The 17,332-nt window shown below is 39.4% G+C and overlaps 1 protein-coding gene across 7 annotated transcripts in view; it reads left to right on the forward strand.

The window, feature by feature from the left end:
- LOC126284242 (bifunctional 3'-phosphoadenosine 5'-phosphosulfate synthase) overlaps positions 1-17,332 on the forward strand; it is a 339,327-nt gene that overhangs the window by 299,588 nt on the left and 22,407 nt on the right. For all 7 annotated transcript variants that reach the window (XM_049983031.1, XM_049983032.1, XM_049983034.1 and 4 more), the window contains 3 exons: positions 3,192-3,425; positions 11,959-12,156; positions 13,427-13,663. In XM_049983031.1, the coding sequence (XP_049838988.1) occupies positions 3,192-3,425; positions 11,959-12,156; positions 13,427-13,663 (669 nt within the window). The remainder of the gene's footprint in view (positions 1-3,191; positions 3,426-11,958; positions 12,157-13,426; positions 13,664-17,332) is intronic.

Consider the following 17,332-nt stretch of genomic DNA (forward strand, 5'->3'; position numbering starts at 1 on the left):
TGCATATTAACATGTTGAAGTGCACCGTAAGTGCTGCTGAGGTTCAGATCCTACACACTGTTAATGCTCGAGGTGTATGACCGCTACGGGAGTAGTTAGAGAACTATGATGTTTTTTTGATGTCACCAATTACTGTCATTGTTTAGTACACAACCCTGCCAGCCTTGCTGCACCACTGAATGAATTCCTGCATAGCATTCTGAGGCCAAAGGACGAACTGTCATAGGATAATGAGGCTGATTTAGCATTTACCATGGTGAAGACTGCAACTGCAGAAACTGTTGTGTTAGCACACCCAGTTCCACAGGCACCCCTCACCCTAATGGTAAGTGTGTCTGCCTTTTTAATTGGTACTGCTTTGTAGCAGCGAGTAGGTGAACACTGGCAGCTCATGGCCTTTCTCAGTCAAAAGTTATCACCATTGCAGTTGAACTGGTCCATGTATGATCATGAACTGTACACTGCATATGCCTCCATTAAGAAGCTGCACCACATGTTAGAGGGATAGCAGCCCTTATGCCAGCGGCCAGAGAGAGCTTCATAACATCAACTGTACCATCTAGACTATATTAGGCAGTCCATCACTCACAAAGTCCATGTCAAGGGAGACCTGAAAATGTCAGCAGATGCTCTCTCTCAGATCAATGTGATCACTGTGCAGTTGATTTCGAAGCTGTCACTTCAGTGCAACAAGCAGACAGTGAGCTGTGAGACTTTTTGACACAACTGTCAGGCCTACAGTTCTGTCATGTTACAGTACCATCATCAAACATGCTACTGTATTGTGATGTTGCAACCATCAAACCACAAAAGTTTGTGACTGTTGACTTTCAGCAGCAGGCATCTGCTCTGTACATGACCTGTCACACACTAGAATATGGGGCACTACAACATGGTGAAGTGAACTTTTGTGTGCCCAAACGTGGACGAAGATTGTGAGAAATATGTGCTCCAGCGTGTGGCCTGCCTACAGAACAAAGTTAGCCAGCATGTCAGGACACTTCCTGCGGCATGTTTGTTCCATCAAACCAATGATTTGAGCATATGCATGTGGATATTGTCAGACCACTCCCACCATTGGAAAGGTATCCCTAATGTCTTACTGCCAATGATTGATTCACAGGCTAGCCAGAGGTGTTCCCTATGGTCAACATTACCATCACTGTAGTGGCCACGTTCTTATGGGGATGGAGCACCCATTTTGGTGTACCACCATGAGTTACAAAAGACCAAGGGAGGCAATTCCAGTCATGTCTGTTCAAAGTGCTCCTACTGAATATGAAGTGTATTAGAACCACAACATACTACATGGCAGCAAGTGGCTTAGTTGAGCAAATGCACCAACAATTGAAAGAGACTTCTCAGTGTCATGAATCACAGAAGCAGACACAGACATTGCCCATCATTCTCCTGGATCTCTGCACTTTGTTAAAAGATGATCTGAAAGCCACAACCTTGGAACTTGTTTGTGGTCAGCCAATACAACTGCGCAATGCAGACAACCACATTGAACCATCAGACCTCATGTCCAAGCTATATGCACAAATCTGGCATCTGTGTCATGTTGCTCTGAGAGACAAGCAGATGTGTTGCCCTTTTGTTTTGAACAAGCTACAAAGATGTCATTATGATTTTGTATGGCAGTGCACAAGCCACTGCTGCCACCTTATGGGGAAACTTATTGTGTTATCAGTGGGGAGGAGAAGATGTTCAAGGTTGACATGGTGGAAGCACCAACCACCATCACCACCAACAGACTCAAACTAGCTTTCAGTGCCCCCTACACTGGTACAGGCTCATCCATGGAGACTCTAAATGTGGTATTGACAAATGCACCAGCCACCACCTGTCACAAATAAGCCACAATGGACACTAGAGCCTACCTCTGATGACACAGCGTTTGCAAAAGATGCTGTTACCGAGTCTGGACAACATGCCTGATTCAAGAGGAAACATTGAGACTGAAGAGGGGAGTTTTGAAGTGCAGCCTTAAGTGAAATGCAGTGCTACACTCACAAGTGATTACTTCATGCAATGATTATGTTTGATACAATAATATCTCTTTGATTTATTTTTGCTCTCTGTTGCATAATTATTTTGTTGTTTAATTCTGTGTCTAAAAAAACCATCAAATGAGTTGCAGATTAGTTTCAAATGTTGCAGGAAAGTGAATTTATTAAACCCATACCATGTCCTTCCTACATGAAGTGTTAATTTTCACATAAAGTATTTTTAGGTTAATCCTTCAAGTTCTAGGTAATTAATTGTAAGACCTATCTGATGATCTAATTAAGTCATTTAAATTGCAGTAGGCTTACCAAGTGAAGAAATTGCTTACTAGGTCCATAGCGTAAAAACTATACCAGTTTTTGTTTTGCAGGACAGCAGAGAATGGAAATATGCTTAGTATTTCAGTTTTCTGTCAACTAAGTATGAAACAGCTGTTAAGGCAAAACATGCTGAATTTACTTTTAGAGCATTTTACAAATAAGCTGATTCCATTTAACAAGAGGTTATTAAAGCTATAAAGAGCTCATTGTGTCATTGATTATCTGTCCATTACTCTCAATTTTGCAGACTTGTGTAGTGTTCAGGTACATCAAAAGAAAAAAGTCAAGCATCTGATACCATGATAACTGGAAAAGCATATTACCAAACAGAATAATGAGAATACATTAGCATTAATGTAAACCAAAATTACAAAATCAAAAAATAAATGGTATATCTTGTGGAAAGACAAGAGTGTCTGCTCAACAAAACTGGGTTGTGATGGATAAAAAAAATTGCTGTGATGGTAGGAAAAAGATTAGTATCCTGCCCTAACGTGACCTGATGTAGAGAAATTACAGGATACAAAGATGAGGCAACTACAAAGAGTGAATGTATCCAGCCATTTTCTGCTGTTCTGTCTTCTTCTGTGACATTCAGTTATCAGTGTAAAAAAGAAAACAGTGATAATGATAACAAAACAACTTGGCAATAAAATCACTACTTTTATTGCCTTTGATATCTTTGATAGTCTTTTGTTTCATAAATAGTGACAATATAGAAACAACACTTGACCGCAGTTTATGCGATTTAAAAATTGTTGAATGCAGGTTGAAATGTTTAAATTAAGTATGCTGATGCTGCCAGAATGATAACTTAGTTGTGTTCCAAATATAAAACCTACCACTTCTGTTATGTCTTAGGCCATTCACTTCAACTGCCTGCCTGAGAAAGCTGGAATTAACCAGTCTGTTGTAATTGTACTACCAGTACATACAGAAGACAAGGAACGACTTGATGGGATGTCAGCCTTTGCTTTATCCTATGAGGGAAGGAGGGTAGCTATTCTCCGTAAGCCAGAATTCTATGGTCACCGTAAGGAGGAACGTGTCTCCCGCCAGTTTGGTACATCCCACAGAGGACACCCTTACATTAAGGTAAGGAAATAAAAACATAAGTAATTACAATAATAATGTTAAAGAAAAGGACATTTTATGCAAGCCGGTGCATTCGTTTTGTACATCTCTAGAACTGACAGATTTACAGTGTATTATTGCACCAGCATGGCACATTAATGTACTTACAGATAGCTGATTTAACTTGTAGTGGAAGTAGTTTTCAACAACAGTATTTGGCTGGAAAGGGAAAAGATGTTGAGACCTAAAGTTCGTAAGTGCCAGGGCATGTACCAGCAACCAACATTAAATCTGAAACTTCACTGTAGCATATCATGGTGTGAGGCATGTGATTGTGTTAATGGTGATCCATTACATCATGACATAAAGCTTGGTAACTCCCTTGATACTGTTCAGAAACAGTAGGTTATGTGCTGGAACTTTTTTTTTATTCCCTCTCTTGTGCCCTTGAATGAGTCCTAGCAGTTTCCCAGCTGTTCAGCTTATTATACTTTTACACTGCAGCAAGAAAAATCCAGGCTGGGAAAGTACAGTATATCCTTGCCGTTGAAGTCTTGTCCTGCTAGCAAACATAGAAAACAAAAATTTTCAGCTTCAGGCTTTGTTCTTTGTGACGAGAAGAAACTATGTAGGAAGGCAGAAAATTTTCTTATTAACTTAAAACAAACTTTTGTCAGATCTGTGTAAGGCTACAGTATTTTCCCCTATGCATTGATGTAAGTGAAAACTCCATTCATAGGAGTTTCTCTAGTTGCTGACCATACATCTTGGGAAACATTTTATTTTATCACAGCAAGAGAGTTCTTAGTTATGGAAAAGTTGTATTCTTCTCCACTTGGCATTAAAAAGAAAGCTTATGTTTGAAATCTGAAGTTATCAATTTATTCCACATGTTCATACCATTATAAAATCCAATTTCTTCTTATCCTGGAATTGCAATAACACTTGAAAATCTTCTGTTGTACAAAATTGAATCTTTTTGAACTTGCATCATTATGGTACTGCACAGGAAACATCATCTCTCCAGGTCAGGTATTCCTCTAATGTCAAGTTACAATCATCCTAGTATTACTAACAAAGAGATAGAGGGGCTGGCCAGTACTTACCTCAGCTCAGTACAGCCGATAGAGACACAGCTCAGGTGGAGTGAGTAAGTCTATGGAAGCCATTGTGAGGCCTTGTGAGGGACCTTGGATTTTTAGGATTTTCTGCAGCTCAGTCTGAATGGAGGGAATGGGATCCAGGGTAACAGCTTTGTAGGTTGAAGTGTCGGAGAGTTGACGCAGTCCTTCTGCCACATACTCCACACGGTCAAGTACCACAGTTGTGGAGCCTTTATCCGCCGGAAGGATTACAATAGAGCGGTCTGTTTTCAGCTGTTTAATGGCACGGGATTCAGCTGGGGTGATGTTGGGGGTTGTCGGAATGTTCTTCAAGAAGGACTGGGAGGCAACACTGGATGTGAGGAATTCCTGAAACGTCTGCAAGGGATGGTTTTGGGGGAGGGGAGGAGGATCCCTTTGAGAAGGCGGTCGGAACTGTTCTAAACAAGGTTCAACACTGGGTCTAGTATTTGGGGGCTGTGTTTGGGTAGTGAAGTGATATTTCCAGTTGAGGTTCCGGGTGAAAGAGAGGAGATCTTTAACCAGGGCAGTGTGGTTGAATTTAGGTGTGGGGCTAAAGGTTAAGCCTTTTGATAGAACAGATGTCTCTTGAGGAGAGAGGGATCTGGATGAGAGGTTTAGAACTGAATTGGAGTTGGTGATATGTGGCATTTGACTGTGGTTATAGTTGAGATTTGGTCTGTGTGGGGTATGTGCTGGGATGGGGAGATTGAGTAGGGTGGCTAGGCTAGGTTTGTTGGCTATGAGGGGGGTTTGTTGACGGTTCTGTTGTGGTTGGTGTTTGTGAGGGATAGGGAGAGGGACCCCACTTCTTAGGTGTTGCACTAGCACTGTGGATAGTTTTTTCAGGTGGTGTGTGGCATGGGACTCAAGTTTGTGGCTGGCTTCTAGGATGATGTTCCTGAGTGTGTTCTCCAAGCAAGGGTTTGAGAGGTGGAGGACTTTGAAGAGAGATAGGAGCTGTTGGGAGTGGTGGTTACATGAAGTAGTGTAGAGGTTCAGGACAAGTTGGGTAAGGGCTAAGGATTGAAGGTTCTGGAAGTCCAGGAGAGATTGGTGGAAGGAGGAATTGCACCCAGAGATGGGAACTTTTAAGGTAAGTCCTTTAGGGGTAATTCCAAAGGTTAAGCAGGAACGGAGGAAAAGTATGTGGGATTGCAGTTTGGCTACGGTAAATGCATGTTTCCGGAATGAATGTAAATAATGTGGTATAGGATTAGGGTACATAGTGGGTAACTGGTGGGTAGGGAAATTAAATAACTAAAGTTAGAATAGTAATCATAAGAAGGAATAAAACACGGAAGGAAGGGCGAGAAAGAAAGAAATTGTGTTGGTAACCACTGTGTCTCTATCGGCTGTACTGAGCTGAGGTAAGTACTGGCCAGCCCCTCTATCTCTTTGTTAGTAATTGTTTCACATCTTTATATGAGATTTTCCATTAATTATTTAAATCATCCTAGTATCTCTTATAATGTTCTGATCATGAGGTTATTGTAGCTGTGAGCTTCCAGTGAATTTGATTTCATACATTACAGAACCAGCTTAGGATGAGACAAGTACATTTAAATGAGATTCAAGGTAGTTCACTTATCATTTCTGACGTAAGGAAATTGTCGGAACTGGTCTCTGCCAAAATCACAATTTTTCACCAGCTATTTTGCAAGGCAACCATAATTTCTGAATACAAAGAAACTCAGTCTCTTACAAAAATCTGCCAAAATCACAATTTTTCATCAGCTATTTTGCAAGGCAACCATAATTTCTGAATACAAAGAAACTCAGTCTCTTACAAAAAATGTGTAATATCATTTTATTCTCATAAACTATTTGTTTCTTGGAATGCTTTAGAGAGTAATTCACTATGTATATAATAATTCCAAGGAATACTAACATCTCAAAAATGAGATCAACAGGAAGTGCAAAATGGTTAGGCAGGGATGGCTAGGGGACAAATGTAAGGATGTAGAAGCTTATCTCACTAGGGGTAAGATAGATACTGCCTACAGGAAAATTAAAGAGACCCTTGGTGAGAAGAGAACCACTTGTATGAATATCAAGAGCTCAAATGGCAACCCAGTTCTAAGCAAAGAAGGGAAGGCAGAAAGGTGGAAGGAGTATATAGAGGGTTTATACAAGGGCGATGTACTTGAGGACAATATTATGTAAATGGAAGAGGATGTAGATGAAGACAAAATGGGAGATAAGATACTGCGTGAAGAGTTTGACAGAGCACTGAAAGACCTGAGTCGAAACAAGGCCCCGGGAGTAGACAACATTCTATTAGAACTACTGATGGCCTTGGGAGAGCCAGCCATGACAAAACTCTACCAGCTGGTGAGCAAGATGTATGAGACAGGCAAAATACCCTCAGACTTCAAGAAGAATATAATAATTCTAATCCCAAAGAAAGCACGTGCTGACAGATGTGAAAATTACCGAACTATCAGTTTAATAAGTCACAGCTGCAAAATACTAACGCGAATTCTATACAGACGAATGGAAAAACTGGTAGATGCGGACCTCGGGGAGGATCAGTTTGGATTCCGTAGAAATGTAGGAACACGTGAGGCAATACTGACCTTACGACTTATCTTAGAAGAAAGATTAAGAAAAGGCAAACCTACATTTCTAGCATTTGTAGACTTGGAGAAAGCTTTTGACAATGTTGACTGGAATACTCTCTTTCAAATTCTGAAGCTAGCAGTTGTAAAATACAGGGAGTGAAAGGCTATTTACAATTTGTACAGAAACCAGATGGCAGTCATAAGAGTCGAGGAGTCGAGGGGCATGAAAGGGAAGCAGTGGTTGGGAAAGGAGTGAGACAGGGTTGTAGCCTCTCCCCGATGTTATTCAATCTGTATATTGACCAAGCAGTAAAGGAAACAAAAGAAAATTTTGGAGTAGGTATTAAAATCCATGGAGAAGAAGTAAAAACTTTGAGGTTCGCCGATGACATTGTAATTCTGTCAGACACGGCAAAGGACTTGGAAGAGCAGTTGAACGGAATGGACAGTGTCTTGAAAGGAGGATGTAAGATGAACATCAACAAAAGCAAAATAAGGATAATGGAACGTAGTCAAATTAAATCGGGTGATGCTGAGGGAATTAGATTTGGAAATGAGACACTTAAAGTAGTAAAGGAGTTTTGCTATTTAGGAAGTAAAATAACTGATGATGGTTGAAGTAGAGAAGATATAAAATGTAGACTGGCAATGGCAAGGAAAGCGTTTCTGAAGAAGAGAAATTTGTTAACATCAAATATAGATTTATGTATCAGGAAGTCATTTCTGAAAGTATTTGTATGGAGTGTAGCCATGTATGGAAGTGAAACATGGACGATAACTAGTTCGGACAAGAAGAGAATAGAAGCTTTCGAAATGTGGTGCTACAGAAGAATGCTGAAGATAAGGTGGATAGATCACGTAACTAATGAGGAGGTATTGAATAGGATTGGGTAGAAGAGAAGTTTGTGGCACAACTTGACTAGAAGAAGGGATCAGTTGGTAGGACATGTTTTGAGGCATCAAGGGATCACAAATTTAGCATTGGAGGGCAGTGTGAAGGGTAAAAATCGTAGTGGGAGACCAAGAGATGAATACACTAGGCAGATTCAGAAGGATGTAGGTTGCAGTAGGTACTGGGAGATGAAGAAGCTTGCACAGGACAGAGTAGCATGGAGAGCTGCATCAAACCAGTCTGAGGACTGAAGACAACAACAACAACAACAACAACATAATCTTTTCCACACTGGGCACAACTTTTGGTTAATTTCTTAAAATCACAAAAGTGAAAATTTGACTCTTGTTCAGCACCTAGTATTCAGATTTCAGTTGCACGACTTAATGCATCAGCCTTCGTCGTGGGAAGCCAGCTCTTCATTAATAATTAAAGCAGCTCTCCATGTTAGATTATCCTGTGCAAGCCTCTTCATCTTTGTGTAATTATTGCAAGCTACATTCACTTAAACCTGTTTACTATTATCAAGCCTCAGTCTCCCTCTAAAATTTGTATCCCCCATACTTTCCTCCATAACCAAACTGACTTTTCCTTGATGCATCAGGATATTTTTCTCATGAGAGAACCCTCCTGAGTATTCCTGCTCAGAGATGTGAATGGAGGACTGTTTTACTCCTAGAATATTTTACTCAGGAGGATACTATCATTATACCATACAGTAGAGCTGCATTTCCTGAGTAAAATCAACAGCTGTGGTTTGTCCTGGCTTTCAACCATTTGCAGGCCATATTAGCTCATTTTACAAGACCAGATCAGGCAGTCACCTAGACTACTGCACCTCTGATTGCTGAGAAGGCAATATTGTAGTCTGGCCCCTCCACACATACCCTTCTGATGTGATCCACCTATGGTATGGATCTCTGAATCACTGAAGCATTCAAATAACTCCTTGTGACAAGGTCTATCATGCACGAGGCATTTAAGTGGTTGATAATTGGGGCAGCTGTTGACCAGTAGTAAGATACTGTTCCCAAAGCTACAGCAAATTGCTTATCAAACGATGGAACTCCAGGCAGAACATCAACAATGTAGGAAAGAACACATTGTTACTTGCCATAAAGAAGACACATTAAATTGCGGACAGGCACAATTAAAAGACGCTTCTGGCCTGAGATACTGGAGATGACAGTCATGTGTGCATGAGGTGTGCTTGCTCGTGTGTATGAGCAGTGCGTGTTTTTCTTTTGCTGATGAAGGCTGTGGCTGAAAGCTATGTAAGTGTCTTTTAATGGTGCCTGTCTGCAACTTAAATGTCTTCTTTACTGTAGGTACCAATCTGTCTTTTCCTTCATTGTTAGCAAATTTCTTTTGTTATAGTTATTACTATATGTTCCAAAGGTAATATCATTAGATCGTCATCATTATCATCACCACCACCACCATCATCTTTGACCCCTTAATAACTACTGCTAAGGAACCCCCCCTTCACCCCCCACCCTCTCTCCCGAGCTTTCTGTCCAGTGCAGTCTTTAGCTTTGCATTTTGATTGCTGCTCTAACAAGTTTCCTAATGTCACCTACCCATCTTTTTGTTGTTTTTATGATATTTCCTGAAATTCGGGGATACCTTTCTTGGTATATCAACCATTCATTTGCACACACATGTCCTACATATGTAGATTTCATTTTCATTACAGTCAAATGTAGATCTAAATAAGTACTTATTCCATTCCAGCCTTTCACCAATCTATCTGTCTGCTTTCTGGTGTCTTGCAGTAATTCCAAATATGCGTACTCCATTACTTGCTTGGTAACCCTTTGCTTTTCAGTGGTTTTCACATTAAAAGTCCTCATTGTTGCAAGTCAGGACTGGAAAGAACACTGATAGTAAAATTTGCATACTACAAAATTTTTTGCAGATACAAACTAGATCATTTTTACACATTTGTTTTGTCTATCTAATAACTGATTTCAGCTGTTCTAGAGACAAAAACTCTTCAGCTCATTATGTGACTTATTGTAAACTTGCACTATTTTCTGTTTAGTGTGTAGCTTGTACATTTTTTGAATCTCCTTTTAATTGATTTTTCAGACTTGCTTTAAAACTTGCTCTGTTATGTTAGTCCATACATTGTTGAAGTTTATCAGGACTAGAGGCAAACAGAACAATGTCATCAGTAAACTTAAAGTTGTTTTGACATGTTCCATTAATACATATTCTCAGTTTAAGGATGTATGTAAACTGTTGGTTTGGTGGGAGAGAATCTGTTTGCCTGACTCCTCTTTCAATTCTAAATTATCCGCTATTTGGGTTCTCTAAGGCTGTTAATATAGATTTGGTTGATAACTAAAATTTTTTTCAAAATCGGTGAATCTCAGGCAAGTGGTAATTCATCCTCATAAACCAGTTTGTTCCTCTGTTTGATTTAAATCCATTACTTTTCCAATGCAATTTGTAATTTTATCATATAGCATTCTAAGCAGTGAGCTCAGAGGCAATATGCACACATATGCCAATACCATGAATAATAGTCATGTCACATATGAGTACATAAGAATATTACCAGCAGCCCAACAGCAGTAATTTCCATTGGACAATGGACGAGTACTTGGTGAAAAGCCTGTGGCATTTTAACCACCTGATGCAGTTGGAAGACTGAGAACATTTTATTGAGTAATATCATCCTTGTATCAGTTTTGGGGAATTGTCTTGTTCTGCAAACCTTCCATAGATAATGTTGCGAGTTCCTTTTTTATAAGGATTCCTCTATGTTAAGCTGCTTTTATTGAGACACTATGTACAGGTATATCTCATTTATTTGTAACTTTAATGACTTGACACACTCATGTGACATTACTTTCAAGGTGTTAGTATATTCATTATTAACTGCAGTTCTACGTTTGTATTTATTTCTTGAAGCATAAAAACATTTAAAGACATCTTTAAATCCTTGTACAGTTCTTTCTATGTTTTTCTTTATTGTGTCAGTATCCAGCTAAACACAAGATTCTGATTTGTTTTCGTTATATTCTTGTTTTCAGTAATTTCTCTTATCAGATTCTCATTCTACTTTCCCACATTCTCTTGAAGACATTTGTGATTAATTGTGTTGTGTTCTGTAACTCTATCAAGTTCCTATTACTTATTTGAGTCTCCTATCTTCTCTTTCATACTGACATTTTACATTTTGACAGATGGGAATTAAATCATCAAATGAACTATTTCAGCAGTTGTATGAGTGCATTTAGGCACATTAAGAGAAGCTATCAGAAAAATAAGTCTGTATGACCATGTCAGGATCGGAAGTCATCAGCATCCCAAAATAACATCCAGAATATTACCCATTGCTTTACCAATGTAATTTCTACTTACACAGAGCTGTCATTGCTCAACCATTGTAATAAATTCACTGCTTAATATTTCAAAATTTGGTTGGTATCAATAATCTGTATAAGTGTTAGTACACACCAACAAATATTGAAGCAGGCCACTCTTCTCTGTAAAAAGTGTGTGTGTGTGTGTGTGTGTGTGTGTGTGTGTGTGTGTGTGTGTGTGTGTGTGTGAACTGTCCTCTGGAGAAAAAATGACTGAGCAACATCTTGTTGCATATTTGCCAACCAGCTGTTCAGTGCTTTTGTTATATAAGAAATGGTTGCCTTTTCTCACATTAGTTTTTATATTCCAACTGGGTTTTCCCATATAATGTTAATCATGCTAATGTTATTACATACCATATAATTTTAGATATGTTAAGACACAGATTTAGAAATGTAGTATGGTCTGTAATATATCAGGGTTTTGTCCAATTAATATTAACCCTAACTCATCAAAATCTGTCTTTCACGACAGATATTTATAAGAAATTGACTCAATTGAATTTTCACAACCTTTTGCCTTTTTTGTTGTGCAATTAGTCCTTTGCATACATAACAGCTTCCTCACTATGTTGAAATCATGTAAGCAATTCATTGCAGATGATTTATGAAAGTGGTGACTGGTTAGTTGGTGGTGACCTGGAGGTACTTGAAAGGATCCGATGGAATGACGGGCTAGACAGCTATCGTCTAACGCCACTTGAACTTCGAGCAAGGTTTAGGGAAATGGGTGCAGATGCTGTTTTTGCATTCCAGCTTCGAAACCCAATCCACAATGGACATGCATTACTTATGCAGGTATGTCTTTCTTTCTTTCTATAATATAAGACTTGTTAGTTATCAGATTGTAAATAGTTGTAATATTATGTCAACTTTTAATTTTTTATATGCAAATTCAGAGTTTTAAGGGATAAATTAGATTTTCCATAAAAGCCATAGTTTCATAATTTAATAAAAATATTCTAGTTTATTCCAACTGTAGATATCTTTATGACTGCAAACCTTTCATTTTTATAATTTTTTGTACACAGAAATCCTTTTTTTACTCATTCAAAAATTGTAAAAAAATTTAGTGGGACATCATATGCAGCTTAGAAATAGCAATATTCTACATTATTTTTCTTAAAAGTCGCTTAATTTTCTTTCTATAAAGATGCTCACTGGGAGGTATCTGTGCAGAATTTCCTGAATTTCTCTTGTAAATAACTGCCAAGGCTACTGTATTTCTAAAGATAGTTTTGTAGTTATACATCCTAATATTCTGATATAAAACTGTAAATAAGGAGAATCAGTGACAATTTCCACTGAGTAACGATGTAGTGTGGGTTATGCGGCAGGGTGAGGCAGTGCATGATGACTACAAACAGTCTAGAAAATAAGATCAATTTGTGTAGGGGGAAAATTAGTGAAGAATTCTTAATTCATGGTGAATTGGAAGCAGTGGTTATGCAATGGAGGATATAGAATGTGGAAGAGAGGATATATTGTTACAAAACATGTTATTAACAATAACACTATGATTTTTCAGATCTCATATAATTAGAGGTTTCTGGGTCCATTTTCTTCTCAGCAGTTAAGATTTGAGTATAATAAATGTAACCTATTTTGTATTGTCAGTTTCTATTCTCCACCTAACAGACCTCTATATATTCCTCTGCCATGTCACAAAAATGCTCTATCATGTGAGACATAAAACTTGTATTGTACCTGTCAGATTGTCAGCAGTCATCTTTAGTGTGGTATACAGAAGTAACTTTATCTCTGACTGTTCTATCATGAACTAAATGCTGTACTTCCTTCTACCAAAACTTTGTATCATCTAAGAATAAGTTTATGCAATATATTGAACTGTCTGTAGAGTTTTTCTGCTATATTAGGTCTTGTATAGAGATGTGCTACATTTGATTCCTTCCTATCTGACTTATTGTACATTAGGCTCCTTACATTAAATATTGTTGTAGTTTAGAATCATTTATCTATAGTCACACCATTCTCATGTATACAATAACTGTATACGCTTTTAGTATTATGCATTCACAATGCGATAATGTCATTTCCATTGTGAAAGGACACAAAACGAAGGCTCTTGGAGGAGCATGGCTTCCGGAAACCAGTGCTGCTTCTGCATCCTTTGGGTGGTTGGACAAAGGATGATGATGTACCCCTACCAGTGAGAATGGAGCAGCATAAAGCAGTATTAGATGAAGGAGTACTCGATCCAGAGTCTACCCTGTTGGCAATTTTCCCATCTCCAATGCAGTATGCAGGACCCACTGAAGTTCAGTGGCACGCAAAGGCTCGAATGGTAAGTACTGTGTGAGAGTCTCTTTACGTAATACAGATATTTCTTCAACAGAAAAAGATAGTTAAGGTGCTCACTTAACAGTATGAAAGCCATATTTGACTGAAAGCATTTAAAATATGGACAAGAAACTTTTATAACATTATATCAAAAGTGACAACCTTCCCTCCAGTTTAATCCTGACATGTTATGGGAATTGTCATGGCAGAAACTGGTAACTCCACCCACTGTGGCACTTCTTCTATGTAGGACTTTTGACTCTGAGAATAGTTGCTATAACTCTCTGTCCTGTTGAATAATCTCTCTGTGGCTTTGAATAATGGATTGAAAGTGTGTAGCAGGGCAAAGTGGGGCTATCCTACTTGTTCTTATACCAGTCCTGATGTCAGTATTATATTTTTCCCTTTGCTGATATCTTTTCATTCTTAGTGCTTATGTGATAGTGACATGAAGAAATTAATTTCTTTGTCATCTGTATTTCACAATATTTTATTATCCACAGGATAGTTCTCAGATTACTGATGATAAGGTTTAGTAGTGTTTCCGATAGCTCATTCTTCGACTGTCGGAGCTCTTTCTCTTTCCATTTCTCTTGAAGTTAGTCAACAGCTTCAATGGTGGATGAGGTCTGGAGACCCAATGGCAAAGAAAGTGGAAGAACCAACTTCAGCGGCATCTGTATTCCATATTAGGAGTGGCTGCAACAGGCATCTGTTCTCCATGTTACGAACTGCCTTTCCTTCGGCTGGCAGTAGCTCTAAAATGCTTGGTGACAGGCTATGTGATGAGCTGACCATAAAAATTCTGTCACATGTTTATGAAAATGTTGTCTTCTGGACCTGGTACAAAGGCTAGGACATACCCTGTAGGCAACACGCATTGGCATGGCCTGGTCAGCATGAGAAATATGTGAGGGTTACCATCGCACGGGTGACGACGGCTAAACAAGCTAGCCCTCACATCCTGTCTTGCAACACTCAATGCTGGCACCATGACTGGATGGTACAATGAGCTACCTAAAGTTCTTGAAACCCGATTCATAGACATCTGTGTGGTTCAAGAAATATGGTGGAGCGGAAGCAAATCATACGACATTGGATGCGGTTACAAGCTGATGTATAAGGGCACATGCAGAACAGCTAGTGGCGTTGACATTATAGTGTCATCCAAGTCTGATGGTAATGTCTCTGAAGTGCAAAGATATGATGATTGCCGGATGAAGATTGTGTACATCACAGATGGCAGAAAAATCCACTTTTTCAGGGCCTACACTCCACAAACTGGCCAAGCAACTTTCATCAAGGACACCTTTTGGAGGATGCTTGATGCAAAGATCGTTGGAGTGCCCCCAGAAGATTACATCATCATTGCTAGTGATCTGAATGGGCACATAGGGTGCAGAAAGGAAGAACATACTGCTCACAGTGGGCATGGATTCCGAGAAAAGAATAACAATGGCGAGTGTATCCTTGATTTCTCAGAAGCTCATAACCTGGCAATTGCGAACACATGGTTCAAAAAGCGTGACTCACATCTAATCACATATTACAGTAGCACTAATGCCACTCAGATTGACTACATCCTCATGAGCTTGATGCAAAGGTCATTCCCTATGAAACAGTTTCGACACAACATTGATTTGCAAGCTACGAATCAATTTACCAATAAACAAGCACCTAGATCACACAGGACCTGCAAGAATCAAGTGGTGTAAATTTGAGGATCATACCCCGCATAACTTTGCCACCAGTTACTACAGTTTGCCACCAGTTACTACAGTTGAAGAAATCTAGGAGAAACTGAAAGAGTCTGCTCACGAAGCTGCACAGGCAGCTCTTGGGACAACACAGGCAGTTCTTGGGACAACAAAACCAGGACAATGGAGGATGGATAAAGATATGTGTCTTTGGAACTACACTGTCAAAGACACGGTACACACAAAGAAATGATTGTATCCAGAGTTTCTTGCTGATAAAACAGTGGGGCGATGGAATGCATACAGAACAGCCTGAAGAGATGCAAAACAGATTATAGCAGCAACCAACCCCTCATGTTATGCTGATCTATATGCAAAACTTGACACATGTGAAGGAGAGTGGGACTTATATCGACTCACTAAAGCAAGACATCACAATTCAGAAGATGTTCATCTGTTCTACAGAGTCCATGATGAGACCAGTAAACTGCTAGTTGACTGAAAGGCCAGAGGGTGATGGCGCAGCTACTTCAAGAAGATCTTAACAGAAGAGTTTCCCCATCCACCAATACCAGTCACCCATGCTGTTGAAGGGCCCACTAGAGAAATTGCAGTCATAGAGGTCAAGACAGGAAATGAAGATACTGAGGTGGACAGTGGGCCTCACTAAGTTAGATCATGTTTTCAATGACAGCATCAAAAAAGAGTTTGGTGTTGCACCAATCCAAGACAAGATGTGTGAGAGTCATCTTCAATGGTTTGGGCATGTCTTATGGGCTGGTGATGACTCTATTGCCAAGGCGGGTTACACACTTGAAGTTGTAGGCAGAAGACCCAAAGGCAGACCTAAGCAACGTTGGGCTGAAACAATTCATAAAGACCTTAAATATGTGGACATCCACCCAAATGCAATCCATGATAGAGCAAAATGGAGACAATGCAACCATGTAGTGGACCCCATAGGCACGTGGGACAAACACTGAAGGAAAAGAAGAAGAAGAAGAAGAAGAAGAAGAAGAAGAAGAAATAGTAGTTATCATTTCTGGAAGTTTTTCTTATGTTTGTATATTGTGAAATATTCACCCAAGAGGTCATTTCCGCTCTGTTCTGCATTTAAGCTCATATTCATGATAAACGTGCTTTGAGTGCCAAGTGTTGTAATCCATTTGCGACCCTGCTTTCAGGTTTGGGCCTTACGACCTTGCTTTCAGGTTTGGGCTTGATTTTAGTTACGGAATTATTCTGTTTTGTGAAACATCAGGTACTTCAAAATGTCTACATCGCCATGGTTCCAGTTAGACAATGTAAAAGGCATCAACTACAAGGAGAGGAACCAGAATACAGAGCAGTATATTGTTCTCAAGGTCTGTACATTCAGGAGGCTAACGGATACTAAAACAGCAGTAAGTCAGCTGCACATTATGCACCTTACAGTGTTTTCCAGAGGTGCCAGTCAGAACCCAAAAAATCTCTGAAAAGATTCGCCTGAGTCACCAAATATAACAGCTTGGGGACTTGGTGTGTTTGGAAAATCTACAATTTTACCAGGACATCACAGTGAAATAGTGTTGTGAGAAAAATGAAGAGAAGCCCAAAATCTGGGATAAATTCAAGGCTGAACTGAAGAGTTGGATGAAACAGGTATGACTGACTCCTGAATGTGACCCATATGGCAGCTGTGGAAGATGATTTTTACCTCACCTCTTTCATACACCATATTGTAAGAGAAGAGGTACAGCATTTTTTGGCAGGATATAAATATCACACTGAGTAAGCAAGGAGTAGCAGCTATGAATGTCAACCTCATACATCAGGCAGTAATAGAGAATGTTGAACAAGAGGTGTAAAGATCTTTAGAACCAATCTCTTCCAGCAGTATAAAACACCAGGCAGAATGGACTCAGCCAGATCAGACTTTAAAGCCACAGCCGTCAAATGACACCCTCGTACCCAACTAGTGCATGTAGAATTAGCTG

This window comes from Schistocerca gregaria, chromosome 8 (assembly GCF_023897955.1).
Source record: "Schistocerca gregaria isolate iqSchGreg1 chromosome 8, iqSchGreg1.2, whole genome shotgun sequence".
In the NCBI taxonomy this organism is placed as follows: Eukaryota; Metazoa; Arthropoda; class Insecta; order Orthoptera; family Acrididae; genus Schistocerca; species Schistocerca gregaria.